Source organism: Orycteropus afer, unplaced genomic scaffold, assembly GCF_000298275.1.
Source record: "Orycteropus afer afer isolate SDZICR_OR568_19922 unplaced genomic scaffold, OryAfe1.0 scaffold00490, whole genome shotgun sequence".
NCBI classification, from domain to species: Eukaryota; Metazoa; Chordata; class Mammalia; order Tubulidentata; family Orycteropodidae; genus Orycteropus; species Orycteropus afer.
The window spans coordinates 1,167,418-1,181,100 of NW_006922077.1; the positions used below are offsets into that span (position 1 = coordinate 1,167,418).

Genomic DNA, 13,683 nt, shown 5'->3' on the forward strand with positions numbered 1-13,683 from the left:
TTCCGACTCATAGCGACCCCATGCACAGCAGAATGAAACATTGCCTGATCTCGCGCCAGCTCCACGATCCCTGCTATACTTGAGCCCATCATTGCAGCCACCATGTCAATCCATCTCCTTGAAGGCCTCCCCCTCTTTCGTCGACCCTCCACCCTACCAAGCATGACATCCTTCTCCAGGGAATGGTCCCTTCTTACAACATGACCAAAATAGGTGAGACGAAGTCTGGCCATCCTCGCTTCCAAGGAGCATTTCGGGTGTACTTCCTCCAGGACAGATCTGTTAGTTCTTTTAACAGTCTATGGTACTTTCAGCATTCTTCGCCAGCACCACAACTCAAAAGCATCAACTCTTCTTTGGTCTTCCTTATTCATTGTCCAGCTCTCACATGCATACGAGGCGATTAGAAATATCATGGCTTCTGTCAGACGCACCTTAGTCCTCAAGGAGACATCCTTGCTCCTCAGCACTTGAAACAGTTCCTTCGCGGTTGACCTTCCCAATGCTACACATCGTCTAATGTCCTGACTGCTGCTTCCATTGGCATCGATTGTAGAACCAAGCAACGTGAATTCTTTGACAACCTCAGTCTTCTCCCCATTTATTGTGATGGCTTCTGGATTATAAGATAAGTCTCTCCATTTATTGTGATGAACTGGACCAATGAGCAGCATCACAATAAATGGAGAGAAGATTGAGGTTGTATCCTGACCCATAGTGACCCTAAAGGACAGAGTGGAACCGCCCCATAGGGTTTCCAAGGCTGTAAATGTTTATGGAAGCAGACTGCCACCTTTCTCCAGCCAAGCATATTCACTTGAAACAGCTACAAAAGATAGGATACATGGTAGTTATGCAGCATTACGTGTTCAGAGTAATGTTGAGGGGTGGGTTTAGTCAAGGGGGTCTTCCTGGAGGAGGTGTGTTTTGAATCATTACTTGGAGGACATTTGGGATGTAGAATGACAGGAAATTGGTTGTTTCAAGCACAGGTAATGAACTAGGCAAAGTTTAAATGGCAGTAATTAGCTAATCTAATTAGTCGGGGGACAGCAAACCAATTGGCGTGGCAGGCCTATTGTACCTTGGGGATTCTGTAGCAGTTAACTCGGTTAAGGCATATTAATGAGGTCACAGTTCAGTCACAGCATCCCAGTTAATTTCTGTCTTTTACCCAACCAGGTCCTTACTCCTCACTCTAAGCAGTTGTCTCACATGTGTAAACCCTTAGTCAGAAGGGGGTGGGGCCGGACAAGAGAGCAAAGTTGGAAAGAGTAAAGCTGTCCCTCAAGGTCACATGCCCATCTAGGGGCGGCTCCAGATTATCATCTCTGAACTGGAAGGAGATACTGTGTCCTGGTGGTGGTGGTGGGAGGGAAAAGATCAAACAGTCCTCCCTGGAGTGCTGGGGGTTAAAGAAGAGATATTAGGAGAGCAAAAGAAGTGAGACCATTCCCTAACTTGAGGCTTCCTGCCACCCTGACGGATGGAATAAAATAGAACACAAGAAAAGGTGACAACACATTTCCATTTGGTCAGTAGTATTTATTGAGATAGTAGAACTAAATGCTTTGGAGGCAGAATAGTTTTTTAAAAATGGGTTTGGTGATCACCTAGACCTGAGTTCTGTCTTCAGCACGTAACTGTGAAGTTTTTGCATATATGAAACAGGAATAAAAATGCCTTCCTTGCAAAATGTTAAAATCCAGACAGAGTATAAAACCTGTTTGAAATCCTGATCAGATGGGCTCAAACTCTAAATCAATTCATATCCAGTGGAAGTCCCAAAGGTAATACTAATTAACTCACGTAATGGGGGAAAGCTGGAGGACTTATATGAGCTTCCAAGCCCTTGTCTCAGAGCAAGACAGTCTCTATTAGACACCAATTAGACCCAGAAGGCAGCCTTTATTTATTTTACATCCCCTCCCCAACACACACACTCAGGCAATGCTTTCCAGAAAGTAGAGCATGACTAACAAAAGAAAGCAGAAGAGGGGATTGCACTATAATAGCATGTTGTTGTTGTTGTTATGTGCCATAGAGTCATACCCGACCTCATAGTGACCCTCCTTGGGTTTCCGAGGTAGTATCACTACGGAAATAGATTGCCCCATCTTCTTTCCGAGGACTTCTGGTTAGCAGTCAAGTGCCTTTAGCCACTATGCTACCAGAGAACCATCTTTAAACACAAAAGGAGGCACCACTATTTTAAAATGATCTTTCTTCCACTCCACCATGGGAGAATTTCAACAGCTCTTGCAATCACCCAGTTTGTCTAATAATGACTGGTGCAAAGAATGGTGCAAAGAATTCAGTTGCTAAATGAAAGGTTGGTGGTTCGAATCCCACTGGCTCTGCAGAAGACAGACCTGGCAGGAAGGGCTCCACGGGACCCAACAACAGATCCAGTCTCTAACTGCTAATCCCCCCCCCTTTTTTCCTCTTGTCCCCCCATTTTTATCAAGAGCAATTTTTTCCCCCTCTCCTTGTATCATGGAAAGCAGTATAGTGATATTTCATTGCCTAGGTTTCTGCTCTTGGGGTCAAATCTAACCCTTCATCTCGTGGACACTTTTCCAGGCAAAAAGATAAGTCTCTCCCTTAAAAGTAATTCTGGTTCCTCCCACTTCGACTTCTTTCTATAAGTACTGAAAAATAAAATTATGCAAAGTCTTAGCCCAGAGCCTGGAAAGTTAATTTCCTTTCCCAAAGAAGCAAATCACAGCTAGACACCGTAGGATCTACAAAGATGAATAGCAACGCGACGCAACGCAACCATTGCCGTGGAGTCGGATCCGACTCATAGCGACCCCTCCTTGGCTTTCCGAGGCTGTAGCACTACTGAAGTAGATTACCCAACCTTCCTTCGGTCGAAGATGAATAGAGCTTCTTCTAATTCTAAACAAGGTAGAATTTGATAAAGGCTCTAAGAGAGACATTCAGAGGACCAATGTTACTGTTAAACCCCAGGAAGTCTTCTCTGTGCCTATGCATCAGGTTCGTGACCACAGACTGGCCAAGTAGTTTGCCTGGTGACGCCGCTGCACCCAGCCATCTCTGCAGTTTTTCAAGCGCATACCCCAACATCCTTTCCTGCCAGAGGTGTGAAACTACATCTCCCGACAAGCCGCGTAGTCTGCCTTACTTCCTCCCTCTCCTCCTACCGAGCCATGGCAACGGCGTGACGTGGGGATACCGGGAGCTGCAGGAGCAGCGGTTGCGGATTCAGTACTAGCTAACCGAGCCGCCCGGGCGGGTGAAGGGAGAGAAGAACTGCAGTCCCGCGCCGGCCCTGCGCTCGGGAACCCTGAGCCCGCCCGGTGGCCGCGTGCTGCTTCTCTTGGGTGAAAAGGGCCAGCAGGGGCAGTCAGAGCGTACAAGGCAAAGTAGACACGCGCATGGCCTCGGCGGGTGCGCGGCGGCTCCCGGCTGGGACGCGCGCGGCGGCCCAGCGCTGCTGCTGCCTTCGCCTCCGCCCGGCCCCGCCCCAGGGGCCTCCGCGACCGTTGCAACCAATGAGGTGAGAGGGAGGTGCGGGCGTCCGTGAGGGAAGGAAGGGGTCGTACGGGACCCCTAAGATCGACAGTGAAGGGTTGCAACCTTCGGATGCGGGCGAAGCGGCGGACCGCAGTGGTTATGTCTCGGGGAACGAATGAAAAGCCGTTGAGAACGCTTTTTCAAGTTGTACGCGAGGGGAAGTTCCCGGGGTGGGGGCCCAACCACCTCTTGCCTCTCGCGGGCGCCCAGGCACTGTCAAGTTCGGTAGGGCCGGGGACAGTGATGCTTCCTACGAGTCCTGGCTTTCAGGAGTAGCATAACCCCCAGTCAAAGGCAACAGGCCCTTCACATGCGCCCGGTCTTCCCCATTCCCTCCCCCTGCTCTGTCCTCAGCCACCCTCGACCTTTCGCACTCGTGACTGCTTGGCCAGAGAGTCTGGCGGGCTGCAGCAGGTGCTGGGGGGGTGGTGAAGCTTGTCTGAACGACCTTCTTCTGGGATGCGACCCTTCCCCTTTCAGGGAATGGTTAAAGAGTAAAAAAATCGTGAAGTTGCTTTTTTTTTTTTTTTCTTTTGGCCTTAGGTTTCTGACCGCTTGCAGCCTTCTCTTGCCCCGCGCTGCCCCGATCTTGGCGTCTGAGGCTGGCTTATCTCCCAGCCGTTCCTTCATGGGCTTCGCTGCTCCCTTCACCAACAAGCGAAAGGCTTACTCGGAGCGTAGGATCATGGGGTGAGCATCTTCCTCTGCCCTGCATCCCTCCCCCACAAATAACTGTGCCCAAGCTAAAACGTAAGGGAAGCATTAGTGGGCAAGATTTATTCTCAGCCATCTCCTTCTCCAGCTATATTACACCCTCCTAGCTTTCCAACCTTAATTTTTCCCTTCTTCTTAGTTGCTGTGCTTCAGTATTAAATGTGACAAGAGTTGGACTAAACCAAAAACCAAACCTGTTGCCATCGAGTCCATTCTGACTTACCGACCCTGTAGGACAGAGTAGAACTGCCCCATGGGGTTCCCAAGGCTGTAAATCTTGACGGAAGCCGACTGCCACATCTTTCTCCAGCGGAATGGCTGGTGGGTTTGAACTGCTGACCTTTCGGTTAGCAGCTGAGCACTTAACTACTGCACCACCAGGGCTCCCTTGAGTTGGACTACAGGGCATTTTTTCTGGTGACCCAACTGTATATATCCTGAGCACAATAGCTAACACTTACTGAGCACTGGTTCCATGCTAGCAGCTAGGCGTTTTACATGGATTTTCTCATTTAATCCTCCTAACAAACCAATAGTCAGGTACTATCACTATCTCCACATTACAGGTGAGAAGATGGAGGCACAGGTAGTTTACCTCAGGTCACACTGTTACAAAGTTGTAGAGCTGGGATCTGAGCTCTTGGGTGATCACAGCCTCTGTTCTCCCTACGTGGGCTCTCTTAAGATCAAAATAGATAATGAATGCAAAAGCATTCTGTAAACTATAAAACATAAGGCACTGTTAATAATATGGGAGTTTACATGTTGGCCTTCAGGAAGTCATTCATCCATTCATCCAGGATTGTTTGGGATCTCTAGTTCCTGCAGATACATGGTTAGCTGGGCAAAGGTGTGGGGCAAGGAGGAACCTGACCCAGCTGGCAGTTCCTTGGCCTCTGTGATTTCCCTTCCACTAGGTACTCAATGCAGGAGATGTTTGAAGTGGTGTCTAATGTCCAGGAGTATCGTGAATTTGTTCCCTGGTGTAAGAAGTCTTTGGTAGTATCCAGCCGTAAGGGGCACCTGAAGGCCCAATTGGAGGTTGGCTTCCCACCTATCATGGAACGTTATACCTCAGCAGTTTCTATGGTCAAACCTCACATGGTCAAGGTAAGACCTGTCTGGGAGGGATTACCTAAGAAGTTTTTTATGTTCTCTACCATTTTCATATTTAATGGTTATTTTGACCTTCCTTTATTATTTTATGTATCTAAGTACCTAATATTAGAAAGCATGAAAAATCTTTGATTACTTTTTTTGGGGGGAGAGGGTTCCTATACTTAGTATAAGGTCCTTGGGAACACAAATGGTTTGCATTTGTCTGCTAACCTAAAGGTTGGCAGTTCGAACCCCCCAGCGGCACCACAGAAAAAAGGTCTAGCAATCTGTTTCCATAAAGATTACAGCCAAGAAAACCCTATGGAGCTGTATATTCTGTTACACATGGGGTCACTGAGTCAGAACTGACTCGACAAGGGTTAGTTTTATTTGTACATACATAGCATAGGTATTATTCCATCATAATATTATTTAACAACCTGGGTGCTGTCCTATTCTAGGCTGTTTGCACTGATGGCAAGCTCTTCAACCACTTAGAGACCATTTGGCGATTCAGCCCTGGAATTCCTGCCTACCCTCGAACTTGCACTGTGGACTTTTCGGTGAGTCTGGAGGCTGTGTAGCAAGGGGCTTGGGTTGAGTGTAGGGGCATAGCTGAAGTGCTTTGACAATTTTTCTGTAAGTATAACTAGCACTTAGCATTTCCTAAGTCAGTGACAGTGAGTTTCCAGCGCTTTGAGCTTAGCTTAAACTTGTACTCTGTGCTCAGTCCTAAAGGGGCATTTTTCAGGGTACCTAAAGAACTGGGGTCAGGGGGTGGTGGTGTTATGAAAAGGCACTGAGGAATAGCATCCTTGCAATTGGCCAAGGGCTGTCCAATACTGTCTTGAAGGGTTTCTGACTATCTCTTACCCATTCCCAGATTTCCTTTGAATTTCGTTCTCTGCTGCACTCTCAGCTGGCCACCATGTTTTTTGATGAGGTTGTCAAACAGAATGTTGCTGCCTTCGAGCGCCGGGCAGCCACCAAGTTTGGTCCAGAGACAGCCATCCCCCGTGAACTGATGTTCCATGAGGTGCACCAGACTTGAGGCAAAGGATTGTTCCCTGGCCTTTCCTCAACTTCCCCTACCTAATTATTTATTTAGTTTTGCTCTTGCTGCAGCCTGAGAGGAGTCTTTTCAAGACACTGGTCCCCTCTCTCAAATCCCCAGAAACTGGGCTCTATACTGGCTGGAAGTGCTGGGGAAAGAAAGGAAAAGGCAAGGGGTATGGAAGGAGATATACCAAGGAAAGGGTCAGGCTCATCCTGAGAGCCCCATGTGCCTGCAGCTCTCTCACACTGAGTTAGAATCAGGACTTTGTAGTTGTCTCTGGGCTCTGCTGTGATGCCTTAGTGTCTCACCAGGGGAAGAGAGCAACTTTTCAAAGGATTGAATAAGCTGAACTTTTCCATTCTCTGTCAGCAGAGGTACTGGTGGTACGTAATTCTTGCTCTTTCCAAGATTCCACAGAATGAATAGCAACCTGCCCCCACAGCTTAAAATCCATATAACCTCACTCTAAGACTATTTCCATGCTATCTGGCTAGTGGAGAGCAAGGGGCTTACTGTCAGTGCCACAGGGCCAAGGAGGAAAAAAGTACTGAACAGAGTTGTCTTTGTACTCTTGGTTGTACCGTATTCTTCCACTTGGCCAGAATTTTTATAAAATTTCAATAAATTATGACCGTGTGAATTTGGCTTTCTTGTATTGTTTCTTAGGTGAGTAAGTATATAAAGCAGATTAAAGTCATGGCTTCCTTCCCCAAGAGAGTGAAGGTACAGCAAAAAGGCTTCTTGAACATAGCGTCCCTGCTAACTATAGTAGCACATTCTACAAGCCAGGACCTAGGATCTACCCCCTTGACTATTTATAGACATTTCAGAAGGTCAGTGACAGCAGGAGCCTCAGGATAGAAGCATTTGGTCTCAGACCTCCCATGCACCTGAGGCGCTGAGGACCACCTCTTGATATTTTGGGGGCCTCCTATAATGGAAGATGTAAGAGAGTAGACACTCCACAAAGTATTGGAGCCCTCTAGTGGCTGAGGTTCTAAGTTTGCAGACCTATCCCATTTTGTCCTTGGTATAGTTAGTTCCTTTCACCCAGTGGGCTGGACCAGTTTCCTTGGATTAATCACATAAGCAGTTGTAAGGTCTTAGCTATAGACCTTGAGTGTTCTGCTCTCTGACAAAATTAGGAAGGATGGGGGCTAGATGTCAAGGACTTCCCAACCTTGAAGAAAAACTGAAATCTCCCAGGAAGCCTGACCTCTGATGAAGATGAATGCCGAACGCACCTAAAGATAAAGGGACACACAGGATAATTTACAACTAAGTCCAGGTTCTTACTAGTCAGATTCCTTACCTTACAATAGATTCTTCCAGGCCTTATTTAATGTAAGTCCAAGAACTGTTAATAAAAACATTTATTTTGCATTTTATACAGAACAACCTGAAGTCTGCAACAGGACTTGACAGTTACCCAGGGGTTTACAGACAGTGTGTCCATCTCAACAGCATGTTTCTGGGAGTTGGGGATCCACACAAACACAGGCAGGAGGAAGGAAGGGAGCACAGTAGGAGTAGGAGTAGGAGTGTATTTCAGTCCTTTCTCAAAGAAAAGGTGGTAGAGCATTCTGAGTCACTGAAAACCTGTGTAAATGGGGCTTCTAAAACAAGCACTGTATTTTGAGCTTTTGGGGAAGAGGCAGGAAAAGGACTTTGATAAATAAGAGGGTATTTTCTTATGGCATGGGATGAGGAGGGAAGCTTACTATTTTTAATTTCCTTAGACTCAGGACCTGATATTCAAAAGGGACCTTGTCCATGTCCATCTTAATTTCCCTGCTCAGAAAGAGGTGATAGTACCCCTGGGGCCAGATCATGAAGATATCATGCTGGTCATTCTTAAGTCCCTGTTCTATGCCCCACAGCATAATGAAAGAGGGGAAAGAAAAAAAAAAAAAGGTCAGAGGATAGTGGCTTATGTTCCATGGAGGTAAAAAGCTTAGATTATAGTAAGCACTGATAAATTCAAATGATTGGGCAAGACCACAGATCAGAAAGTGGTATACAGACCCTGCTGAAACGGTTTCTAGTAATGACCAAGAGGGGAAGGCCCAGAGCAACTTTAGTCTGAGGCACAGCAGGTACAGAGTCTGAGAGGAGGTGAATGCTAGAGTAGTGGGGGATAGAACACCCCCAGACCTTAACTTTAATGGGATAATTTTAAAAAAAGAAATAAAATCATATACTCGGTGCCAGTCACAACAAATGCCATGGCCTCTATGCTTACCTGAGAGCCTATAAAATTGTGACAGTATTCTCACCCTCCATTTTGGAACTGTTCCTCCCCCATTAATAAACTCACTGCCTTCTGAGCTTCTTATCAGGTAGAAATTCTCATCCTACTATCTTTTCTAAATTCTTCAAGGTAGACAAATGGGGGAGGAGGGGGAAAAAAACTAACTAGCTAGCTAGCTAGCTAACAGGTCTTGCTAGAGGTGTCTGTGTACATGGGAGAGGACAATGGATTTAGTACAGCTGATAATCCAACATAAGTTCTATGGAAACAGAATGGATAGAATCCTGGTTTGCCAGCATACTGAGGGCTTGGCAGAGTAGAACCAAAAGCTCTGAAGTGACTGCGGAGTCTCTGTAACCAGCTTGGATCTGGGGAAAGAAGGGCCAGATTCCCATTCCAGAGATGACAGGAAGCCAAATCTGAACCATATCACATGCATTAGTCCTGGTTGACAGGCAACTCATACTGGGCAGGGAAAGGGATCTGGCTAGGAGAAAAGGGGTCACTTTTCATCTTTTAAAGTCTTAATTTGTATTTAACTTCAAACTTACTATCAGTGCTTCAGATACAATTTTATCTCAAATCTTTAAAGGCCCCCTCAAATAAAATGATACTTTAATTTTTTTTTTTGTTTCCTCACTTTCTGGTAGTCAGTTTCCCTTCAGGCTCCAGTTTTACCCTGACTTAGAGTCCACAAACTTTATCAGACCATCCGTGCTCATGGACTTGGGCCTCTCTAGAGGGAAGCCTAGGGCTCGGCTCCAGATGAGCTGTGCCAGTACTCCCAGTGCCCGTGACACCCCAAACAGGACCGTGTAGTATTTCATCTCTGTCATGCCATAGTACTGTAAAACAGAAAAAAAAAAAGGCTTTGTTAAAGACCCAGAGGTGGGCATGTAGAAAAAGTCTAGGGTGACAGAAACCTTAGTGATTCCATTTTCCCATTTTCTCCAGAGATTTAGCCTAGTCATCCTTGAATAGAAATGACAATGGGCAAAGTACAGCAATTGGGATTCTGAAAAGAGAACACCTCCCCACAGGCAACTTTATCAAAAGAGTAAGGGAGGAACAACAGGATTTGGTACAAATTATAAGGAAGTAAGGACTCACCTGGAGTAGCACCCCACTGTGAGCATCTACATTGGGCCAGGGATTCTTGGCCTTGCCCTGCTCTAAGAGGACATTGGGCACAATCTTATACAGCTGAGCAACCAGCTTAAACATGGGATCATTAGGGAGGTGTTTGAGAGCAAACTCTCGCTGACAGGTGTATCGTGGATCAGTCTTCCTTAGTACTGCATGGCCATAGCCTGGGACAACCTGCAAAGGATGAGGGAAAAAAGACAGCTGGTATTCAACAATTTCTACATGTACAATTCAGTGACACTGATTATACTCAAGCTGTGCAACCATTCTCACCCTCCATTTTGGAACCGTTCCTCCCCCATTAATCAACTCACTGCCTTCTGAGATTCTTATCAGGTAGAAATTCTCATCCTACTATCTTTTCTAAATTCTTCAGGGTAAACAAATGGGGGAGGAGGGGAAAAAACAAACAAACGACCTTCTATAGCATAGGGAAAGGAGCCCTGGTAAGTTATTTGACTGCTAACCAGAAGGTTAGTGGTTCAAACCCACAGAAGGAAGATGGTGCAACCTACTTCCATAAAGATTTACTGCCTTGGAAACCCAATGGGGTCACTATGAGTCGCAATGGACTTGATGGCCGTGTTTTTTTTGTTTTTTTTTTAATAGTATAGGGAAGAGCTCTGGTAGTGCAGTGGTTAAAGCATTTGGCTACTAACCAAAAGGCTGACGGTTCAAATTCAGGAGCTGCTCTGCAAGAGAAAGATGAGGCAGTCTACTTCCATGAAGATTTACAGCCTTGGGAACCCTATGGGGTGGTTCTACTCTATCCTATAAGGTCACTGAGTCAGAATTGACTTGATGACCATTAGTTTAGTTTTTTTTTTTTTAAAATAGCATAGGGACCTTTCATTCTTTTCTCCTAATTCTTTGAAAGTGTAGACCCTGGATTCTTTTCTAGTTGCTAAGCCCCTCTGCCTACCCGTCCTGAGTTGAGTGTGTTCCAGATATAGTCTTGTAACTTCTCATCTGACACATCTTTGCCAACTTCCTTCTGTAGTTGTGTCAGCCAGACAAGCACTTCCTATGGATAAGGTTTGGAGAAGAAGAATGTTAAATACATATTCCAGGAGAGAATGCCAAGATCAGAAATAAAGGATGGGAGTAAGAAAAATTCAAAAGAAAAAAAAAAAGAATAGTTTTACCTGATTTGCCAGCCCATGTAGGGGCCCTGCCAGCCCATTCATGGCGGCTGCAAAGGACAAGTAGGGGTCTGAAAGGGCACTGCCCACCAAATGGCTGGTATGGGCACTTACATTGCCACCCTCATGGTCACTGTGGGAAAGTAAGAAAGGCGAGTCAAGGCCAAGGGAAGGAGGAGAAATAAAGGGCAGATTATAGAAATACAGACCTTACTGTTCTTATCACATACTAGCCTAGTTCTGGGCTTATACCAGCCTATAACCAGTCAGTTATACATAAGCTCTTTTAAGAGATGGACCAATCTCATTACCAGCATTTGTTCATTAATCCACAGAGCTGGAGAGGTTATTTGTTGATAATACCTGTATGCCAAACTCTCCGACTTCCACTTTTGCTTTAACATCAATGGCCAGAAGAGGGAGCCCTTGGAAAGCTGTAGGACTACCTAATGTGAGCAGCTAGTACCTCTTCCTAGCTAAAAGTACCATCTTGTTCTTATTAGCATGCTTATTTCCCTATAGCTCCTGACCTTACTAAATCCCTTTCTTGCTTATATCATCCCTTATGCCATGTTTCCATCTCCTTGTTACCTATCACTTATTCCCAGAAGATGGGAATGTTAAGGAGCTTTCTTTAAAATTTCCCACCAAACCAGGCACCTAGTGGTTATGGTCGGAAGGAAGGTTGGGCAATCCTACTTCCGTAGTGATACTGCCTCGGAAACCCAAGGAGGGGTCGCTATGAGTCAGGGCTGACTCGACGGCACATAACAACAACAACAACAGTGGTTATGGTTAGCTATGGCTACAGCCTAGCTCACCTGTGGATGGTGAGGTATAAGCGCATGAGCTCAGTGAACTGAGCATCAGTATAGCCTAACATGTTGGTGAAATTGTGGGACCAGTCCAGCTTTGTGTCAATGGCCCCAATACTGCTGCCCTCCCGGTAGAGGTTCCGGTAGATCTTTGCTGCAACACAAGGTAGCTTTGCAATCAGATCCATACAGTCCTCGTAAATCAACTGATGGAAGAAAAAGACGGAGAAAGAAAGGAAATGATTAGCAATAAAGAATTTGGGTAAGGGATGCTTGTCATCCATGGACTGGGTCATCTGGGTTGATGATATGCTGAGTATATTTTGGAAATACAGAACAGTAATAACCATTTAACTGAATGACTGTTATGACCTAGGCATAGCACTAATTAATTTGCTACTATCTCATATACATTAAAACACTTACACAATTATTAGCACCCTACAAAGTACACCTACTCCTTACTTAATATCTCGTTATCTGACTTTTCAACTTTTCACATTTACAACAGTAAAAAATCTACCATCTGAATATTTTGTGCATTAATGACACACCCCTGACAGTAATGAACACCAAGGTGTGAGATGAGAATAATGCTGGGTGTGATGGTTTAAGTTATGTGTCAACTTGGCTGGGCCACGCCTCTCAAAGTTTGCAGTTACGTAGTGATACAATCATCCTCCATTTTCTGATCTGTTGTGGTTATCCTTCATTTCCCTATAAGGTCAATTTTTGCACAACTTGGTGTTTGCAACCTAACCATGTTGAAAAGTGAGAAATCAGTGTATATAATGACTTCTATTTTACAGATGCTAACGCCCAGAATATTCAGTTTAATGCTAATATCAGGTTTTGAACCCTAATATGTTTAACCATATTTCCCATAATACCATGACAGGAAGAATAACCCTCTGTACTAAACACTAGGTTTTAATAATTAATTCTGTGTTCCATCTCCCCCCAAAAATTCACTATAATATACCAAAAGTGAACCAGTGATATTTTATTGTTACAGTAACAAAAATTTCCATTTTTTAAGCACACACTATGTATCAGGTTCTGTGCTAGATATATTATTTGCATTCTATTTTTTCCCATTACAATATACAGAAGAATATCCCTATAGCCTTCATTTTACAGATGAGGAAACTGGGGCTTGGCCAGATTAAGTAACTTGTACAAGGTCACTCAGGTAATAAGCATCGCTTAGCTTAAACAATTATTAATTTATAGCTACTTTTTTTTTTTGTCTATACTCTTACTCACTTTCTTCCTCATCACCTCCCAATTTACTTTGAGCAATTTCCAGACGTCATATATTTCAACATGTAAGTATTTAAGCAGTATCTCTAGAAGATAAAGATTTTTTATAAACAAAATCACAAAACCATTATCCTATCTAAGAAAAATTTAACAAATTCTCAGTATCATTAAGTATAAAGTCAGTATGTCCCTGATTAAAGCTTAAGTCTCCTACTGGTTCATTTATTTGAATCAGGGCTAAAATAGAGTCCACATATTACAATCTTCTGATATGTCTGAAGTCTCCTTTAATCAATTTAAGTTCTCCCCTTGATTTCTGCAATGATTTTGTGAAAATGTGGATACTCTTGTCTTGTAGAGTCTCTCACAGTTTAGGTTTGGCTGGTTATGTAACTGTGATTCATTTAACATGTTCCTCTTGCCCACTGATAGATTTAGAGGCTTGCACAGGTTCAGGTTCAATTTTTCAGCAAGACTACTTAATAGAGGTTTCTAACAGGGAGACAAATTTGTTTGTCGGTTTGTCCTACCATGGTGACATGCTGATGTGAGTTTTGAGGCTGAGCCACTGGTGTTTCAAACCCAGAGGGATGCACATGGTGCACAGGTATCATCAGCCCAGCTTACAGACTGAGACAGACTAGGAAGAAGGAAGAG

General features: G+C 44.6%; 2 protein-coding genes across 2 annotated transcripts in view; one reads left to right on the forward strand and one right to left on the reverse strand.

Annotated features, from left to right (window-relative positions):
* The first annotated feature begins 3,401 nt into the window (after positions 1-3,401).
* On the forward strand, positions 3,402-6,403 carry COQ10A (coenzyme Q10A). Its single transcript, XM_007955120.1, has 5 exons — positions 3,402-3,523; positions 4,084-4,230; positions 5,172-5,364; positions 5,814-5,915; positions 6,236-6,403. Exons 1-5 carry the CDS (start codon positions 3,402-3,404, stop codon positions 6,401-6,403), a joined length of 732 nt encoding a protein of 243 aa, XP_007953311.1.
* A 2,931-nt stretch (positions 6,404-9,334) lies between these two features.
* The window catches only part of CS (citrate synthase), a 71,828-nt gene continuing 67,479 nt past the window's right edge, over positions 9,335-13,683 (reverse strand). The window contains exons 8-12 of the mRNA XM_007955121.2: positions 11,770-11,969; positions 10,952-11,081; positions 10,729-10,830; positions 9,771-9,980; positions 9,335-9,505 (exon numbers count right to left, since the gene is read on the reverse strand). Coding sequence (XP_007953312.2) covers positions 9,335-9,505; positions 9,771-9,980; positions 10,729-10,830; positions 10,952-11,081; positions 11,770-11,969 — 813 coding nt within the window. The remainder of the gene's footprint in view (positions 9,506-9,770; positions 9,981-10,728; positions 10,831-10,951; positions 11,082-11,769; positions 11,970-13,683) is intronic.

What these genes read in the sequence shown, in the direction of transcription:
- COQ10A (XM_007955120.1), top strand. Translation starts at nt 3,402, where the DNA reads ATGGCCTCGGCGGGTGCGCGGCGGCTCCCGGCTGGGACGCGCGCGGCG. An exon ending in CGACCGTTGCAACCAATGAG is followed by an intron (nt 3,524 to 4,083) that starts GTGAGAGGGAGG and finishes TTTTGGCCTTAG; the next exon opens with GTTTCTGACCGCTTGCAGCC. An exon ending in TCGGAGCGTAGGATCATGGG is followed by an intron (nt 4,231 to 5,171) that starts GTGAGCATCTTC and finishes CCCTTCCACTAG; the next exon opens with GTACTCAATGCAGGAGATGT.